General features: G+C 29.5%; 2 protein-coding genes and 1 long non-coding RNA gene across 4 annotated transcripts; 2 read left to right on the top strand and 1 right to left on the bottom strand.

Annotated features, from left to right (window-relative positions):
- The first annotated feature begins 1,938 nt into the window (after window positions 1–1,938).
- On the top strand, window positions 1,939–7,369 carry LOC137831676 (RING/U-box superfamily protein). 2 transcript variants are annotated; one of them, XM_068639448.2, is made up of 6 exons: window positions 1,939–2,515; window positions 3,486–3,655; window positions 4,466–4,524; window positions 5,804–5,829; window positions 5,925–6,309; window positions 6,506–7,369. In XM_068639448.2, exons 1-6 carry the CDS (start codon window positions 2,374–2,376, stop codon window positions 6,972–6,974), a joined length of 1,251 nt encoding a protein of 416 aa, XP_068495549.1. In that variant the 5' UTR covers window positions 1,939–2,373; the 3' UTR covers window positions 6,975–7,369. The 2 variants fall into 2 exon arrangements, with proteins under 2 accessions (XP_068495549.1, XP_068495548.1); XM_068639447.2 differs by having other exon boundaries at window positions 2,005–2,515; window positions 5,919–6,309.
- A 2,036-nt stretch (window positions 7,370–9,405) lies between these two features.
- On the top strand, window positions 9,406–10,793 carry LOC137831668 (large ribosomal subunit protein eL22z). Its single transcript, XM_068639434.2, has 3 exons — window positions 9,406–9,561; window positions 9,777–10,035; window positions 10,420–10,793. The coding sequence occupies exons 2-3, from the start codon at window positions 9,806–9,808 to the stop codon at window positions 10,562–10,564; spliced, it is 375 nt and encodes a 124-aa protein (XP_068495535.1). The 5' UTR covers window positions 9,406–9,561; window positions 9,777–9,805; the 3' UTR covers window positions 10,565–10,793.
- Window positions 10,794–14,627: 3,834 nt separating this feature from the next.
- Window positions 14,628–16,328, bottom strand: LOC150027320 (uncharacterized). The gene is made up of 2 exons (XR_016521692.1): window positions 15,797–16,328; window positions 14,628–14,984 (listed from the first exon to the last, which is right to left on the bottom strand). It is a non-coding gene; the product is annotated as an uncharacterized LOC150027320 (long non-coding RNA).
- Window positions 16,329–20,802: the final 4,474 nt, after the last annotated feature.

The raw sequence follows: 20,802 nt of genomic DNA, 5'->3' as shown, positions 1-20,802 counted from the left end.
TTTAATGGTAAATTCGATAAAGAATAATTAAATAACAAAGAAAGATTAAGTTTGGTCACATATTATTATAATGCAAACGTTAGTTAAATATATATATATATATATATATATATATATATATATAAAAGACTCTTAGTTGAATATATATTAATGAATATATAAGTTATTAATTAAATATATTAATGAATATATAAGTTATTAATTAAATATATTAATGAATATATACATTATTAATTGAATATATATGTTAATAAAGTAAGTTGTTAATTAAGTAACAAGCACCTGTAAATAAATGTGCAGGAGATTCTCTAATGTTGTTATTACCGTGAGTAAAGGTGCTTGTAGACCGAATATCTTTATGTTAGATATGCTTTCAGTTGATATTATATTTTGGTGTGTGAAAGTTGTTAAAGGGATAACTGTAAAAGGAACTTGAAACCCTCGAAAAAAGATACGTTGTTTTTAAATACTCAATACTGAAATCGATTACTTATTTGGTATGTTCTCACTGACTTGATCGTCGGGATATGATAAACAGGTAGACTCCCCTCTATCTCAACTGATCGTTGTTCTAATACACCAAGAAAAGACAGACCAAAAACGAAATTCTCCGTCCAGTCCAACCGAGATTAACCGACGAGAATATATATATATATATATGAAACTTAATTTTGTAATTCTCAATTTGTAATATACTTGTAGATTCATATGAAAAAATCACACACATATATTTGATTATTTTTAAAGTAATAATTTGTAAAGCATAGGAAAAAATATAAAAATTGATAAACACAAGCGGAATTAAAAAAAGTAGTTTTATGACACTTATTTAGCTGTTTTATTACCAGAATTGGTGTGTTGTTACCTGTTAATATTAAATGTGCAAATTACATCAAATTTGTATTTTAATTACATCAATATTCCTGTATTTAATAAATAAACTCAATTAATTACAATCTTTGATATGCATTTAATGTTTTTCAGTGATAACTTTATTTAAAAAAAGTTTAAAATGTATTTTTATCTCAAAAGCACAATTTACAATCAATCATATATAATAAATTAAAAATGAAATAAAAGCTTCAATTTATTTATTAAAAAAATATTTTATATTAAATTAAATTAATACAGCACACTAATACAATTTAAGCATTCTTAAAACGAATGATGTTTAAAATTATTTTTCATAAATTCTAATTATAATATCTAAATATGAAAGGGGGAAAAATCTCGATCATACTACCTTTAAAAACGAACTTAACTAGTGAAAAACACACGCGCAATCGTGCATATGTATCCACATTTTATTCTTTTACTTAATTTTCATGATGATAGAAATGTAACATACATATAGAAATAATTTTGGATGAATCAAAATTGAAAAGCAAAAAATGGAGTGGAGGGAGTGATTGAAAATGAAGATTATTTTATTTTATATTTGAGATTTGGTGTGAAAACTGGTAAGAGTATGCTCTCTTTGTTACCTTAAAATAAGGAAGTAAGGGAAGGGTGAGCAAGTCATATAAAAATTATACATTAATATTAATTTAAAAAATTAAAAAATAATTTTATTTTTTAAGTAATTCATATGAAATGACAAAATACTCTATTATATTAATAGAATGAGATATATTAAATAAAGGTAGAATCAGACAAAAAAAATTGTGAAAATTTTTTTGTATTTAAAATAATTATATATAGATATAGATTAAATATTTTTTGTGATCAAATTCTTGTGAAAAAATGAAAAAAAAAAGTACATTGGGTTTGTGTCATACTTTATTTGTCTTTACAATAATCTATAATCCAGCCACTGAAAACTAAAAATATGAATATGAATGAAAAAGTGTGTAGTATTAATTTAATTTTCTAAAAATGCAGAAATTAGAATATTAGTATATAGAAAGTAGAATTGGTGATTAAACGCGTGAGTAACGTAGAAAGAAAGAAATGGGAGGACGGGTTCAACCATAATTAAATGCAATCGGAAGAAAGAAAAGAAATGAATCAAAGTAGTTTTGTTTGGACAACAGTTTTAGGAGGTCCAACCACAACATCTAACGGTCCAAGATTAAGACACAAAAAGGAAAATAAAAAACAAAGACAAAGAGATTTTGCTTTGCTGCCATTCCAATCTCATTCCTCAAACTCCAAACCTTCTTCTTCTTCTTTTTTTGGCTTCTTCTTCTTCGTCTTCTTCTTCTCCTTTCTCTACTCAACCAAATCAAAAAGAGACTTCGGAATTTAGATCTCACCTATTTAACTACCGTGCTTCCCAATACGTGTAACGTTCCCTTCTGTCTCCCAATTTGTGCGTGGTATGCGATTCGCGTTACAGTGACGTGATGCCATCTTAGGGTTTTTCAATTTGCGATGGGTCTTGATAACGATAACCTTGATGGAGACACGAACAAGTCCTACGGTTCAGTGCCTTGTTCGATTTGCCTTGAGGCTGTTACCGATAGCGGTGATAGATCCTGGGCCAAGCTTCAATGCGGACATCAATTTCATCTCGGTATGTGCTACGTGGATTGCGATTTTTTTTAATTATTTTTTATTTGACGCTGTTGGAATTGTTGGATTGGAGTTTGGAGGATCGAGATCTGAGTTCTTTTTCTGTCGGATGATTGGATTGAGGAATGATTAATTTTTGGTGATGATGTACTCGCAATTGTGTTGACGGTGCTATTGGATTGGCCTGCTTTTGTGTGTATGATGATTTAGGAGATGTTATCATGGTCTTTGATGGGGTGGTGGTATTTTTTTATGTGGTTGTGTAGAATAGCTTGATGGTGCTTGCTTGAGTCAGCTGTGGTGGATTGAATTCAATATCTGAACATAGGTTCCTCTGTTGACTGTGATAAATAAGAGCGTGGGAGAGGGAGAAAGTGCTTTGTGTTTTATTATTTTTTTGAAAAGGGTAAAGGGAGCGTGTAGGTGGTGGAACTTTCCTCTTATATTTATCATTAATACTGTGTTTCTCTGGTTGAAATAGACTAACTCTCTGAATAGTTGTTTTATGAATGTATACGGATAAGAATATGCCTCAAATTTCATCAATTTTGTTAAATTGACTGAAGCTAACTCTTTTAGAAGACATTCAATACTCCTCAACTTGGTTGCATAGTCGTCTGAATTAGGCCTAACTAAATTATGTGTATTCCATTAGTATTATTACAAGTTATCATATAAAACATTGCTAATTATCTGTTCGAAAAAATCAATAGATTGGTTTTGATGAGCTGGGAAAATCTTAATGGTACATCAAAGTGTCTTCCCTCTGACTTGAACCAATGGCCTATACATAAAACACCCTCACCCCAACCGGCTGTTCTTTACAGAAAAGTTAGATGCACGTATTTCTTTTAATGCAATATTGCTTGGTTTCATGTTTTACTAGACTCAATTTTATAACAAGCTGATTGGAGCATCTGCACGGCATCATGGCCTATTGCTATACTTATTATATTATTTTTATTGTCCAGATTGCATTGGCTCAGCCTTCAATGTAAAGGGGGCAATGCAGTGCCCCAATTGTCGTAAGATTGAAAAAGGTCAGTGGCTTTATGCTAATGGTGGCCGATCATATCCAGAATTTAGCATGGACGAATGGACCCATGATGAGGATCTATACGATGTTAGCTACTCGGAAATGGTAATAGAAAACTGCAAGTGACCTTATAATTGTTTCTGCTGTTTTGTTTCTCTTTTACAGCATATGTATGTGTTTGCTGCATTAGCTCATTTTACAATGAGCCTTAAATTTAATCCTGCAAACTCAGTCCGTTGCTATATGTGAATTTGACCTGGGCATGACAAGTATCAGTCTTAAATGTTTGTTGTATTAATCAGTGCTACCTACTGAGTACTTCTGTCCAATTGAAAGACGTGATCTTAGAGGGGCATTAATCGCATACAATCCTAACCTGTATCTACATCTGATATTCTACCGACTCTGAGTAACTTAAGTTGCAGACTAATCTTAAGTAAAACTAGCTTATTTATTTTTAATCATATGTAAGATTATGAAACTGCGAACATGTAATTTTCTGGATTTTTTCAAAAAGGATTTACCAGATAATGTTGTAGTAGGATATTGTATGAGAGTACACATGAGAAGAGAAGGAAAAACTACTTTATAGATTGAAGAAAAAATTGAACAATGTGTGCATTTCCACTTAAAAATTAAAATATAATATTTCAACGCCTTTGACTTGCTTTGAATTTTAACCCCCACTCCTGCTTTTTTTTTTGCCTTCATTTCTATGCTTTTGCCGCACTTCCAAATCCCTACTGGTCCATTATTGCTTCCATGCATAGTTCTAGCTGATATCCCTTATATATATATATATATATAGTGTGTGTGTGTGTGTGTGTAATTATTTGATTCCTTTCAATTTGTATGCAGATAGATACATTCCATTTAACATGTTAACTAAACTTTAGTTCTAAATGCTTTCTGCAGTCCTTTGGAGTTCACTGGTGCCCTTTTGGAAACTTGACTCGACTTCCTTCATCTTTCGAGTAAGCTTATAGTAATACACTTGAATATGCATGCTGAATAATCTGTGTTCAAATTCCCATTGATGATATTCCTTTGTTTTTTTAAGAGCCTTGCCCTGATAAACATGCATATGGATTTTTGTGAAGGCTGTTTTGGTATTTCAGTGTTATTGATAACATTGATTTGTTTTTAAGTACCACACATGTTATGATGTGCTAACAATGATGTGCTTAGCTTGGAACCAAATTAGGTTAATAAAGTTAAATCTGAAATGTGGTTAAAGTATCGAAGCCATCTGAATTCTTAAATTCGGATTATATTTTAGAATAAGAATTTTGAGAACTAAAAGGGGGATAAATGGATATCTTGAAAAAATAATTCAGAATTCGAAGAGAGTGGTAGTCTCACTAGAACTTGAAAAGGTAGTTTCTATCCATAAAGTCTTTGTATTCAGTACGACTTGATTATACGTAAAGATAATTCTTTATGAAACAGTTGCATATAGGAATTCTTGATAAAAAGATATTTCAAGTTGAATTCTAGTATTCAAGTTGACATCACACTTCTCTTATCATTCAGTAGAACAAAAATCAGTCTCTGCGTGTATGAAATGAGGGTGGTTTTTGGCTTTATATTTCCCTGGCATTTTAACTGTTCTGTCATCTAAATTCTATAACAATAATAAAGGGTGCAACACCATTTACTGTACGCATTTTGTTAGCCTTGACTACTCTCCAAACCTCTCGCTGTTCTCTTTGAAACTTCCATGTGTTAAACTGTTTTTTTAGATAACCATGCCAATAGTGCAAAGTATTTACCGGCTTTGCTGATAACCAATATTTATGCATGACTAACTAACATTAGTGGAATCTCTTCTCCCAACAATGTTTTTGCATTCAGAAAGCTCAAATCCAAGACTTTTGTTTAAGGGAACTAAACCTAGTTTTCACTCAGAGCAACGATTTATTGGTACCCATATTAACTGTTAAAAAGATGTCAAAATTTAATATTTTTTCAATAAAAAAAAATGCAGACATACAAGCACTGTCAACATAAGATTGGTTTAGAAATTAGAATGTTACCTTGGGGTTTCAAAACTGATTTCTGTTCTATTACTATCGTGGAGCAAAATCATTATACTAACAGACATGTTGAAATGGAGGATTGGTTGTGATTGTAATAGAATTTGCGATTGCAGAGGATTTAGAGAAGCAGAATTTGGTGTTAATGCTGCCTCCTCCTAAAAAGAAGTCTTTTTCAATAAAATGGTAGCTCATATTCTGCTTTTTATTTTTCCAGGGAAGGAGATTTTTCATCAACTGCATGTAAGATCCTTTTTTTTTCCCTGAACACTAGCCTCCTTTTCATCAACTTTGCATTTGACAGAATTTGTTATCTCAACTTGAACTTTAAGATGCAGATCATGATATACTGGGACAACATGCTATATTTGCTGAACATACAGCTGTATCATCTTCTAGTCATCCTTGCCCATATATTGCCTACTTTGGACCAATACATCCCTCCACTTCCAACTCTGGTGGAACAGTTTCTGAAGCTTCTAATTTCAGCCACTGGAATGGTCCACCTGTACCTGGTGACATGCCAACCTCCTACACATTTCCTGCTGTTGATCTTCATTATCACAGTTGGGATCACAATTCCTCTCATTTTTCTTCTGCCAGCAGCCGTCTAGGCACCACAGATCAGATCTCAGTATCACCTGGTAGTCAAAGGCCAGCCAGGGGTGTTTCGGAGGTCCCTAGATCCGGATCTTTTATGCATCCATTCCTTGTTGGTCACAGGTAACCCGTTTATAGTTTGTGTACCTTACTAGGAGGCTTTAGTATTTGCGGAAGTTAGTATATTGCTTAAGCCTCAAATTCATAGGCTCGTATTGTTGTATTGCTGTCAACTACTTAAAGAAATTGGGTTAATTAAATTGATAGATTATAAATCGATGGAACTAGACATTTGATGCATCTGCGTGTAATTCTGTAGTTCTGCTGCTAGGTCTGGGAACTCTGTTGCATCTTCAATGATTCCTCCTTATCCTGGCAGCAATGCTCGGGCCCGTGATAGAGTTCAGGCTCTTCAAGCATACTATCAACCTCAACGACATCATAATTCTGCCTCAGTACGAACACCTGTTGCTTCTAGCACTCGAAGATCCAGTAGTCATAGTGGGTCAGTTCAATTACCACCAGTGGCCTCGTCACCGGACCAAAGTAGTGGCTTCGTTTATATCCCAGGTTCTGCAGCGCACAATTTTCAAGAAGAAACTCATCTACAAAGTCGCTTTCATGCTTGGGAAAGAGATCATTTGCCTTCACTGGCATTAAATCATGTTGGTAGAGATTCAAGTTGGAGAGCATACCACCAGAGTGCCAGTGTGTCAGACCCAAGTATCAGATCCAGCAGCTTTCGATTAAGGCATGAATCGGAAAGAATGCCTTCACAAAATCGGTGATATACTTTTTTTTATGTCAAATTACAGTTATTGTGGGAAATCAAATTTTAAGTTTGCTTGAGAAACGTTACATAATGCTTTAGCCTGGCTGGCATGTTATGACAGACTATATACTCTGGCTAGCCTTGGATTTCATGTTTCTGGCAGCCATGTGGCAGTGTGATGGACATTGGTCTCCTCTAGTTTCTCTGCCTAGGTGGGCATAAAATAATATCATAATTAGCTGGCAAAATTAGGTTTTGGAAGAAATACTGGTGCACTGTCATCTCAAGTGATGAATTAGTGAATGAGAACATTTGTGGTTGGATTTATTGCAGAGGATAAATTATTTTCTTCTGATATCGATGCTCATGCAAATGCTGTGTATCGAGAATATACTTAATCTTACCACTAAATGCCATGTTCATGTTGTGAAATCTTTTATGTTGGATGGGGTGATAGCCTATGTTAGATATGTAAAAAAGAGTGACGTCCTACTCTAGAAAGCCACTTTCGTCTTGGAATACACTCCTTGATTTACCTATCTTTTCTTTTTTTAATTTTATTCTTCCTATTTGACCATTTTTCAATTATAATTCTTATATTGATATTTCAAAATAATTTAAAAAATACAATATCTTATGTCTCAAAATGGCCTCTTGATAATGGTATTCACGAATCAGTTTAGATTGAGTTTCATCTCAAATTAAAATGTTTTTCATGAGGTTATGAATGTTTTAGAAAATTTTGGTTAGAGTTTTTTTTTTTTTTGTATCAGTTGGAATTTAACAGATGTTAAATTTTTTACAACTTGTTTAACTAATTTAAGTAGACTCTCCTTTAGGATTATAAGTATTTTGAAATTTTCAAAAATACGTATGAGGTTATCAAGATTTTATAACTACTGTCTGCTAAAATTATGTTTTCAGCTACAAAATAACCCAAAAAATAGTTTCAAATAGAATTAGTTTCAACTAATTTAATTGGTGTAGTTTATTCAACTTTTATATCAGACTTTACTTAATCTCTTCTCTTTTATTCATTTTGATTTTGTGACTTGGATCCATATATTAAACATGCAAATGCCTACCTTGAAAAATTGAAGTTAACTATTTTTTTGGTGCACGACTTTTCCACCCACTTTATACATTTTTTCTTGGGTAAAAACCCATAATTTAACAGATACAAGCTAATTCAAATTAATGAAAAAAAAAGGTTAGTGATTCATTATCATCCAAATCCGAATTTAACTGACATTCGCGCCGAAATGTTATATGCTATATACTTCTAAATCTAATAAAAACATAACGTTGCAAAAAAAAAACTATAAAATGGCAAATGAATAGTATTATCAAAACAAAATAATTATTAAAACTAAAAATACTAATAAAATAATGTCACAAAATTACATCTAATAATATAATGATTTTAAAAAAAAATAACAATAAAGAAACATTACAATCCAAGATGAAAACTTAAATATTTTGATAATAGAAAAAATCATAAATTATATTTATATATTGAAATTCAAAGTTAAATAGCGCTATTATTGTAACAAATACAAATAATCCCACTATAGTACTACCAAAATAATGCATAATCATAGAAATTGAAAATTAATAAAATGTTTATATAAAATATGAAATACTTGTAAAATAATACAAAGAAAATATTAATTATACTTAAATAAGGTTTTTATTCTAAAAACAATGAAAGTAATGTCAAAAAATCATACAACTAATGAATAATAGTGAAATTACGAAGCAATAATAACTTTTTAAAATAAGTAAATAATGTAATAATACTGTAATGAAACACTAGTAAAATTATTTTAGAAAAAAAAAATAGATGATATATATGAAATTGAGTTTTTTTGGTAAAAAAATAAATTTCTATATCATTATTTACATATTCATTAAGACATAAATCCATGTTGAAAATAAAGTAGTTAATAATAAAATTTCTCCATGTTGAGAGAAAATTTAAGATATAGGATAAAAGAAAAATAAAATATAGAGTGGAGAATTTCCAATTATTTTATTACACAAATTTTAAATAATGTTTTATTATATGGATAGGGGGAAAATTATACAATTAAAAAATGATAACTAATATTCGTTTAATTTAAATCTTTTTTCATATCTATTTTCGTTAAACCCAATATCATTCCTAAACTTTATTTGTTCAGTCTTATGTTGCGAGCTTTATTCAAGAAAAAAAAAAACATATATTTTTTTTTCATTATATAAAGTGTTAACTTAATTTTTTTTCATTTATAAATAAAGAACCCATGCAAATTATAGAGTATAATAATATGTGTTATGTAACTAAAGGTATAGCATATATGTATTATGTAAATAATAACATAATAAGCAGTTTCTAATATTAATTAAGAGGAGAAAAAACGAAAACCCTACATCAAACCAATATATAAGAAAGAAAAAAAAAACACAAAACGCGGCGTTTCATGTTAGAAGAAAACCTGAGGTTGTTTGCAGTTGAGGGATCCATCATATAAAACCTGAAATCCAAACCCTAAATATCCACCGCCGTTATCATCTCCTTCCGAATCCTAACCTCACCGCCGCATCTTCACGTCGCTCAAACGGTACTACTCTTTCTATCCTTTATGAACCGTCTTCTTCTTCGTCAATAACAAAGGCAAATTAGGGTTTTCACCGTATTTTATTCTATTTTCTAATTGCTTTAGATACTTGAAGGTTTTGTTTCATTTTTTATTTGATTAGCAAAAAACGATTGCCATTGAATTTCGATTGACATAATGTTAAGTCACATCGCATAAACATCTTCGTGTGGATGCAGAGGTGAGTATAATATAACAGAGGAGGAAAATGAGTCGAGGAAGTGCAGCCGGAGCTAAGGGGAAGAAGAAGGGGGCGACATTCACCATTGACTGTGCGAAGCCAGTGGAAGACAAGATCATGGACATTGCCTCTCTCGAGAAGTTTCTTCAAGAGAGGATCAAGGTTGGTGGCAAAGCTGGTGCTCTTGGTGACTCCGTTACTGTTGCCCGCGAGAAGACCAAGATCATTGTCACCTCTGACAGTAACTTTTCCAAACGGTAATGTTTTTTCATCGTATTACTGCACATAAAACTTGTGGCAATAGATTGCTTTTATAAGTATGATAGCAGAAAGTTTTATATAGATGTAAATGCCGGGGTTCTTTGATATTATGGATTGTTGCTGACAAATGCCATTGATGTGGCTACAATTATCGTCGTTTTTAATACTGCAAATATTTCATCACTGTGTTTGGATAAGCTTTTGGATTTAAGTACATAATTGATTTTCGCTTATGAGAGAAAGGAACTTAGTTCATTTTACCTTTTTCATAAGTGCCAATGCCAAAGTTCATCTAAGTCATTTGATTTCAAACTTTTTTTACATTTATTTTGATATCTGTGAATTAGGGTGTAAGTGTTTAATTGCTTGTATTGTGACAGGTATCTGAAGTACTTGACTAAGAAGTACTTGAAGAAACACAATGTGCGTGACTGGCTCCGAGTGATTGCTTCAAACAAGGATAGAAATATTTATGAACTGAGGTACTTCAACATTGCTGAAAATGAGGGCGAGGAAGAAGATTAGTTGTCTGATAACACCTTATCGTGTTGTTTACACTTTTCTTATAGCTAGCTTCCTTTTTGGCCAGGACTGCTTGATATGACAGTGCTTTGTTTTGATCAGTTGCAGTTTAACAATTTTGATCATTTAAGAATTTTTATGTTAGTTGGAACAGAGTTTGCATATTATTATGTGTTGTCTCAGTCTTTAATACGGTTGAATTGCATTATGTTTCGTTCCAGAATCTCATAAATTACCTTTTCCTATATCACCCCATTCCTCATTCTGCCCCCTATTGTTCATTCCCAAATTGTTTGCACTTGGTTGATTGCATGTTGATTGTTTGTCCATTGGCCACTAGCATTGGGGGAATTAATTTTCAGATTGCTTGGTTTGTAAATTTTCAGTGGATGCTGTGGGTATGATTGATTTTGGGGAAAATGATTTTTTTTATCATTCCTCCTGGATTGAGTTGGGTCTGGGTGAAACTCATTATACCATATTTTCACTTAAATAGTAATTTCACTTTATCAATCTATCTAATTTTATCTCTAGCTCACAGAATATCATACCTAAACACATCATTTTTCTGCATAATCAATTCTTTGAAAATCTATATAAGTGGGTTCAGAGTTTGAATTGTTAAAGGTAACTTACCTAACTTTTGGAGATTTTGCAGTGTGCAGTGGTTGGATAGAAATAGGAAGAGGAGATGGTGAGAAAAGTTAGTTTGTTATTGATGTCAAAAGGAAATTTAAAAAAATATATATATATAAAAGGTAAATTTACAAATGTTTTACCTTCTACTATTATTATATAAATATATAACAGTCTATTAAGTTTAATATATAATCTCTGTTATAAAATTTATAATTAATCATCTTATTTTTATTTATAATATAAAAATTATAATATTTTTTATTATAATATATATAAAGTGTTCTTTTATGTGTATAAAAAATTTAGATAATTTTGATCTTTTGACAATAGTATGTAAATTTTTGTAATTTTCTTAGCTTTTTTTCGATTAAGAGATAGACTCATTTTATTCCTCTTCCAGATGCAAACAAAAGTTTCACAAATCTTTATCTTTCTTTCTTTATATTTGAATGAATGCAAAAAAAAAAAGTCTTTGCTTTTCTATCCAAGTAAACAGAGTAGAAACAAAACCTAAAATTAATGGTGACCACTTTGAAAGTCTTTGTATATTTGTAAGATAATTTAATAATGAGTAGTTTTCAAGTTGCTTTGATCGACTGTGTCTCTGTCGGATAAGATAAGTTTATTTAAATTGCTGACTGCATATAATTTCTTCAATGGGGGGCCAATGAGTTCTGCCACAAAGGGTAGTTTTTCCTTAAATTGAGTAATTAATGAAGTCAAATAAATCAGTTTGTACTAGTTTTTATACTTTGAATATTTTGTCTCATTATCTGAACTTTCATATATTTTGCCTCATTATCTGAACTTTAGGATATTTTGCCTTATTATCTGAACTCTAATGTAGTTGCTTGATGATAGAATGTGATAAACATTTAAATAATGTTTTGTGTTCCAAACTTATCCCCCTCTTGAAAGTGTTATCTTGGATTTTTTATTTTATTTTATCGAATCAGGAGTCAGACATTAGAACAAGATTTGCTTCATTTGTGTAATTTACTAGTTTTTTTTTACTCTTTTTCAAAATGACATTAAGTTGAAATCTTATCCTAGACAAATAATTTCATTTTTTTATATCTCTTCATATTTTCACATTTTCTACAAGAGAAAGGAGTGTTGGTGAGAAAAAATAATTAAAAAAAATTCTAAGATTTGTTAAAAATGTTTTTTTTTATCTAGCTGTACTTCTTTTTACTCTTACTTTTTATCAGTCAAATTTAACTTATTATATTTTTTTGTTTATATTTATTCATCTAATTTGTACTTTCATTACCAAGTTTAACTGTTAATCCTGTATTGTAAAACTCAATTGGAGAAACAACTACAAATCCACCAGTTCAATTCTGAAATCTCTAATGTAATTTAAACTCTCTAATTATAAAAATATTTTTAAAATAGCTATTATAAAATTAATATTTATATTATATATAATAATTAATGGTCAATGAAATAAGTATTTTTTTTTATATTGTCACTGGACTTTAATTATATTCATAGAATAATTTTGAGCATTTGGTAAATCTTGTCTGAACAGATTTTTCAAGTGATTTAGACAGTGTTTTGTAGATATAATAAAATAATCTATATTTATGGAATAGATTAAATAAAATTTTATACAAACTTAGAATAACATTTGGAGGTTTAAAAAAAATTGTCTCTTAAGTTTCTGTGATCTTAAAAACCATAATAAATTTTTGAATAAAATTAACTAAGTAAAAACTTTTGTTTAGTATGTGTAGGGTAAACACTTACTATAACTTTGAATTTGGTAGTTCCCATTCTTTCTGTACAACCCAACTTGCATAACTTTTTCCACAACAAAACTTTGATATTTGTGCATTGCGTGTTCAAGACTTCAAATGACACTTCACAATAAAAACAAGTGTTAGTAGAGTACCACTTTTTAAAACATTAACATTCATTCCAAGTTTATAAACTATCATATTATCAATTTAAATAGATTTTAATTAATAAAATGAATACACAAATTTTTTTATAAATATTTTTGAAATAAAAGAATTAAAATATTAAAAATTAAATTAAATTCTTCATAAATTAAAATTAATTTATACAACAATTAATTTTTTTTTGAAATTATATAAATTATTTCATGGATAAACTAATTTCAATGTATACAAATATTAATATAAGTTTTCTTTGAAAAAATCTTATAAACTAGTGTTTACAATAGATAACATTAAATATTATTTAGTTTATAATATTCTTTCAAGTATTCATAGTATTAATAAGACACTCAAATTAATAGAATATATTATAATAATGCATTATTCTTAATAATACAATTTTATTTTTAACTTTTTATTTATAATTTAATTCTTCAATTGATATTTTTTTGTGGTATCTCACATTTGTGAGGTTTGTGAGGTTTGTATTCACTTATATATCATGAAATCAACACACACCTCTCACGCCGAGAATGACAACTCATAAGTAAGATAATATTATAGGTGATCTGACTTTAAACTTAACTCAACATTCACTTATATATTATAAAATTTTCTAAATTCTAATTGAGTTACGATCTTCAACACAAAAAATAATATTTCAACCTCTTTAAAAAAAAATTAAAAAATATTGAATACTGTACTATATTAGTAAAATGACATGATAGATTCCTCCATCTCTGTTTTTACAAAAAAATTTGTTGACACTATGAACACTAAATAATATATATCTGATATAGTTTACAATAATATTTTTAAATTAAAAAATAAAATAAAATAAATAAAATATTAATTTATTAAAAGGATGTTAGTATATCATCATCCTATTTTTTACACTTGTCTCTCTTATAATACATTAATTATTTTTTGTTAAAATATGTTTGCTTAAATATTTAGAACGAATGATATAAACTTCTCTTTTTAAATATGTAAAAAGTAATTATTTTTTAAAGCTAATAATCAAGAGGATGACAACAGGAATCATGTAAATATTTAAGATTGTCTTTAATCAAAATTTAATATTTAATTACATGGGTTACATGGGATGAGGAAAGATACTTTAAAACAGTCTATAAGTCATGTCCTACATTATACTCTTGTCAATTTTAAGAATCCATATTGAAAACAAAATCTAAATTTTTTTTTGAAGTGTCACTCAATCAATTGCTTTGAATTAATTATGTAAGAGTGGAAAAATGAGTTAGTGTTAAATGTTGTGTTTGGCAACATTTTGTGAATCTGCATGAACTAAAAAAAAATGTTTGTATCTGTTAGCAACATTGCTTGCTTCATAAGATTGCAGCACCACTGTCATGGATTGTCTCCCTCTTATCTTAGCTTCAATTTCCAACACAACAAGCACAACTAAAATGATCCAGCAACACCCACTCACCCCCACCTTTTAAGGCAATTTTCTACTTTCAGTGCTGCATGCATGCATGCTTTCTGCTTACACAACAGAGTTTGAGAAAACTATTTTTTTATTTATTTTGATCTTGTTTTTTACTGTCATAACATTCATTCCATTATGGTATTATATTATATTATACTAGCATTATACAAAACTCATCAACTCATATACGCCATCTCTATCTCCTGTGATCATTTACTTACACAAACAACTCCACTGTCACTCCAATCCAATCCCATCCCATCCCTCAACTTTTGCACAAGAATTAACTCTGCAGTTGAGGGTTGAGAAAAAATCGGAAACACCACAAGTACCACTCTATTGCATCACCAATTCGTCACACTGAGTCAATTCATACCATTCAAATTGCTTCAGTCAAAACTCAAAATTCAACAGCTCTCCCAGTCTCCTGCATTAATCACTCAAATTCACTAGCACTGAATTCTTAAAACAAATTACAAATTTATTAATTTAAAATTTCAACTCTGAACTGTGCAGTTTCACTCATTGACCTCTCTACTAAAGAGGGACCTGTTTAGCCTCTCATGACAAATCATACCAGATTATTATTATGCTATCAGTAATCTTTTTTTTTTGTTCTCAGTGTTAATTTCAAATGAATACTCTATCTTCTTAAGTGAATAAAAATTAAAAGCAATATGCATCACATTAAATGCATATACTTTTTGTTTAATGTCTATTCTTATTAATATTAAAAAGTTCAGTAAGAGAAAGTGGAATGATATATTCTATAAAAAAAAAGTGAGGTATCACACTATTCTTATACTTTTTGGGATCCTTTTCATATATATTTTCATCCTTTCCATATAAAATATTATTTTTTTACAAAAAAGTCTTTTTATATTCATTTTGTACAGTTGGAAATAAGTAGAATTTTTGTTTAAATAAACAAGGATAGACTAATCTGATAAATGACAAGGAGACTAAAATTAGGATTTGCTCCAACAGTTCTGTACATTATTAACTAGACAAAGTGCAAATGAGTATTGTTATTAATTTGGCTGAGGAAACACTGGCAGAGAATGATTTTAGAATAGATTTAACCATTTACTCTTCAACAGAGTAATCCATGTGATAAATAACAATCTAAGAAAATTGTAACTAAACAACATTAACAACAAATCATTTTTTTCCTACTGAACATTGTGCATGGAGTAATTCAGTGAATAATTTGAAAGGGAGGAAGAGAGAATAATGTACAGTTGAAAGAGATGGAAAACACTATTCTGAGTCTGAATTTGCCACCCCTTCTCAACTTCTTCTGTTTCTAACTATTCTGAAGTTTTTTGTGCACATTCCAATTGACCTGCAAAATACCAAACACATGAAAAACTCTGTGTATTTGAGGTAACACTCAATTCCTTTACTAATGGAAGTTCACTTATTATATGTTATTATATAGCCCTTGCCAAATGAATGAAATCACAGCAAAAAAATGTTTACATTGAAATTGAAATTTCATGCATGAGAGAAAAGAGAGGGGAAGACCATGCCTTGGCTCTGTAACTACCTAGGGTCATTTACCATCTTACCAAAACTGAATTGGACTGTGGTGATCTTAGAATGAAAGAAGAAATAAAATGATGGGAAAATCAAGCTGGAAAAGGAGAGCACGTGCAGAATCATTAGCTAGGGGAAGCTTGAGAGATGTTGCACGTGCCCTGCTTCTCCAGCAAGACGTAGCCACCAATGATGAGAACAGGAAATGAAGTTGCTAGGAATGGGTGGTGAGTAGTGAGTGACATGCCATGAAAAAGCTCATGCAATGGTGCACTTATATACCCTGAAGAAGAAGAGAAAGGAGAGTGAGTAAGAGAGTAATTAGTATATGTGTCAGTGTGGAAAAGAAATTAAGACGTTGAGTATTGAAGTGTACATTCTTTAAAGACCCAAATGAGCTAAAGAAGCAATATGAACTTCCCCACGTACTTTGCGTATGGTTTGGAATAAAAATAGAGGGGGGGCACTGAAGGACTGTGAAAATCTCCAATGTCCCTCTCTTCCCCTTCCAAATCCCCAACCATCCATTCATTCATTCATTCTTATTCACTTTCATTTTGGCTCATCTGTTCGCAGTTTCTGCCTTCAAAATGTAGCAACATTTAATATCATCAATGACTTTTTATCATGATTTCAAATAAAATAAAAAAAAACAAGGCATTAATTTACTTGGGGACAGTTGCATGTTCTTGGTTGCATTGTTGGTGTGAGGAGATTGGGAAGTGATAACAGTCATGCTAGCATAGATTTGACCTTCAAATTTGACATGGCCCCAGTGAATCTTTATTCTCACATGTTCATCAATCGATTTTCTACTTATCACATTTACTCTCCACCACCTCCAGAAATCTTTTTCGAATGGCTAAAATATCATGAAATAACAAAAATATCAGATTAAAATCATTAAATACTCCAAATTTTGGTTAAAGCAATATTTTTTTAACTGATTCATGTAGTTGGTATTGCTCATCAATGAGCTGATTGAATAAAGAAGAACTGGGTATTGTTGCTTATGTAAGTGTCAGTTTTGTGGGGCACTTTTTGCAGCAGGGCCAATGCCAGTTCTGAAAGAAACATTGTTACTAACAAGAGAGGAGAAAAGTGAGTAAATTGGAGGAAATGTTATGAGAGTGAGTAAGAGATTAACTGTGTGGTCATACTTGTGTAACAAGAAAATGCAAAGTGAAGGAGAAAAGGGTTGTGTTGTGTTGTGTTGGTTAAGAATAACAACCATATTTATGATTGTTAGTGAAAAAATGGATGAAATGGAAGAAGAGTTAATTTTAGAAGTGATGTCAGAAGTTAAACAAAACGTGGAGATTAAGGCGGTGAAAAGAGAGAATGGTAGGTGGTAAAAAGGTGGGGAATAGCGGCGAAGGCATGCACAGAGACCAAATTGGCATAAACAGGAATGAGAGATTGCGTGTTGAATCATACATTTTCATTTTCAAAGGAAACCAACAAACAAACTATAATACATTCAACAACATAAACCTGGAGAACTTTGGGTAGGTTTCCAACCCAACACACACTCACATTGCTTTTTCATTTCTACAATTATTACAAACTCTTCATTTTTCATCGTAAACATTTCTTTTATAGAATAGGTTTAATTAATATAGGGTCTTTGAACTGTTTCCTATTTTTATTTAGATCTTCAAACTAAAAAAATCTTAATTAAATATTTGGTTTTGTAATTTTTTTAATTGCATTGTTATTTTTTTTAACCATCACAAATTGTAGGACGAAACCCATCGACTCACTCTTAATGTATTTGATTTATAAAATGTGAGTTGGGTTAATTGGCGCATAAGAAATACATGTTGATTTTATTGACCCGTACCGCGTTGAAGAATTTAATATATATATATATATATATATATATATATATATTTTGAAATTTTATTAATCGTAAAAAAAAAATTGTTGTTAAACAATTAGAATATTATTTTGATTAGTTTTTGGAAAAATTTATACAACAACCATCCTAACTATGAAAACATGAGTTATAGGTAGAAAGGAGTCGATTCCTTGATTATATATTTTTTAAAAATTAAAATAAAATTTTAAGTTATCCAAATTATGCACAAATTAAAATAGTTAAATCATACCGTATTTTGTGGGGTATTCTTAAAATTTTTTTACAAAAATTAATAATTAGAATATTATTTTTACTTTAAGAATCTGGTAAGAAATTTAAATAATTGAAGAATCTATTCATTGGCTTAATTTCTAAAGCTGCGTTAGGAAGAAGTATTGAAGATTCGTTAAAAAACAAATATTATAATTTGACATTCTTCAACAACCTAATTTTATAATATAATATATATATATATATATATATATTAATATTTTGAGCTACTAATATATTATTTATATCATCATTTTAGACGTGTTTGGTATTCAGAATTTTGATTAAATTGAATGTAATGAGAAAATTTATTAGGTTTACGATTTTTTTTCAAGAAATTATGCCTAGAAGTAGTTTAAATGTAATTAAATTCTTTATTTGTTGTTTTCTTGTTTTTACGAGACAGTAATGAATAAACCTTGAAATTTGTAATCAGCTATAAAATGTAATTCAAAATATGGAATATTTAAAAATAGGTCAATTGGATATTTTGTTTATGCAAATATACATAATACAATACTTTTAGAAATAATGTTATATACAGTATGCAAATTTAGGTTTATCAAATTGAAATAATTTTCATGTACAACAAAATGGAAATAATTTTCAAATTTTAATATTATTTGATGAAAAAAGGTTGATTATTTCATTTGATTTGTTAAAGTATTTGTTCTTTCAGTTTTCATATTTTATTTACATTTGGATTACAAACTTACCTAGAAAACAAACTTATGTGTTTAATTATTATTTTTTTTTTCAAAAACATAAAGTCATTATTAGCTGTGATGTACAAATAAAGAATAAAACATCTTAAACAAAAACATATTTATAGCCTCAGATATTAAATGTTTAAATCTTCAGTGATTCCTTAATTAATATTTTAAAACAAATGTTAGCATTAAAAGTTATTAATTATTTTAGGAACACTAATTAAAGAATTATTAACAAAATTTTTTTATTAAAAAATAGATTAAAGACATGTTATTATTATTAAAATACAATTATATAATGATATTTCCATATTAAAAGACATATTTATCTATTACATTTTTTTTAAGTTTTAGTTTAAAATGTAACACCATGGTTTTACTTGAACTTTTTGTTCACATTATTATATAGAAAGAACTATCAACAAACCAAAATGGACTAAAAGAGTTATTGCTCATCACATAAATTATCTTTTATATTATAAAAATTAATATTAAATAAATGATAAATTTTTAACCATTAATAAATTATTATATTAAAAATGAGCCCATATACAAAACATATACAGGTCCTCATCTTATCATATATTAAGTTTATGTGTTTTTTTTTCTTCTCCCATTTTCCTACTAACTTTAGCCAATATGATGTATGCAAAATTTTCCATTGATTAAAAAGAGTAGAGAAAGTGCAGAATCTGAAGGAACAGGAAAAACAAGATTATTTTAAAGAAAAATTTGAAAAAAAAAATTAAAACATAATTTGAAACTTTGAAATAAAGAAGTTTTTGAGGATATCAATTTAATTATAAAGAAAATAGATTATTTCTCAAATAAGTGCTCTTGATAGAACGGATGAAGAGGTTGGCATGGATGACGAAAGTAGGTCTAAGATAAATGTGTTTTTTGCATACCTGAAAAAAAAAATAGCCTAAAAGCAATCTAGAAGCAAAAATTTAGACCTAACTAGTTGGCGTAGGAAATATGAATACAAAATATTTGCATAACACTCTTAGGTGGAACACAATACAAAACATGAATAAGAGAATCACAATTTAGAATCAGTTATGTGAGGAGCTTGGAATAGTTAAAACAAAGGTTAAAAAGTATTTTTAGAATAGATTGAATGAAACTTGAGGGTTGAAAATCAGATAAAATAATAGAATTTTATAAAATTTCTCATGGGAAATTATGAAAGAGGAAGTGGTAAAAGTTGTAAGAATTTTTCATAGTTGGGAAAAACGGTGAAGGGAAAGTAATGTTCATTCATCACACTCGTAGTAGTTAATGTAGAAATCTTTCGGGAGCTGAATGAATATAGATCTATATCGTTAGTGAGGTGTGTATACAAAATAATAACTAAAATGCGATTGAAAAAAGTCATCCACAAGATTACTGACCAAAACCAGTTGACTCTTATTAAGGGTAGAAGACTATTGGATAGTGTTGTTGTTGTAAATGAGGCGGTGGATGGATTTAGAAGGAAAAAACAAAGTGGAATTATTGTAAAAGCTCACTATGAGAAGACATATTATTCTGTAAATTGGGAATTCTTGTATTACATGATGGAAAGATTAGATTTCAATCATAAATGAATTTTGTGGATTAAGGATTGTATAAAATTTGTCTTCATATATATTTTAGTTAACAAAGCCCAATGAAGGAATTTACACCATCCAAAGATATGAGGCAAGGAAATTCTTTAATCCCATTTTTATTCTTGATTGTAGCGAAGAGTTTAGTAGGCCTAGTCATGCAAGCAACAACTAAGAATAAACTAATAGGAGTCAAGGTAGGTATAAAAAATATGTTGGTAACAAAAAATATTCTTCCTTTCCAAGTAGTATCATGATTAAAGAATAATTTCTATA

The sequence above is a fragment of the Phaseolus vulgaris genome, chromosome 6 (genome assembly GCF_051622355.1).
Source record: "Phaseolus vulgaris cultivar YP4 chromosome 6, ASM5162235v1, whole genome shotgun sequence".
NCBI lineage: Eukaryota > Viridiplantae > Streptophyta > Magnoliopsida > Fabales > Fabaceae > Phaseolus > Phaseolus vulgaris.
This window is presented reverse-complemented; position numbering and strand designations above follow the sequence as displayed.

Coding starts and splice junctions, on each gene's coding strand:
- LOC137831668 (XM_068639434.2), top strand. CDS start 9,806: ATGAGTCGAGGAAGTGCAGCCGGAGCTAAGGGGAAGAAGAAGGGGGCG. Junction 10,036..10,419: donor GACAGTAACTTTTCCAAACG/GTAATGTTTTTT, acceptor GTATTGTGACAG/GTATCTGAAGTACTTGACTA.
- LOC137831676 (XM_068639447.2), top strand. CDS start 2,374: ATGGGTCTTGATAACGATAACCTTGATGGAGACACGAACAAGTCCTAC. Junction 4,525..5,803: donor CGACTTCCTTCATCTTTCGA/GTAAGCTTATAG, acceptor TTATTTTTCCAG/GGAAGGAGATTTTTCATCAA. Junction 6,310..6,505: donor CCATTCCTTGTTGGTCACAG/GTAACCCGTTTA, acceptor GTAATTCTGTAG/TTCTGCTGCTAGGTCTGGGA.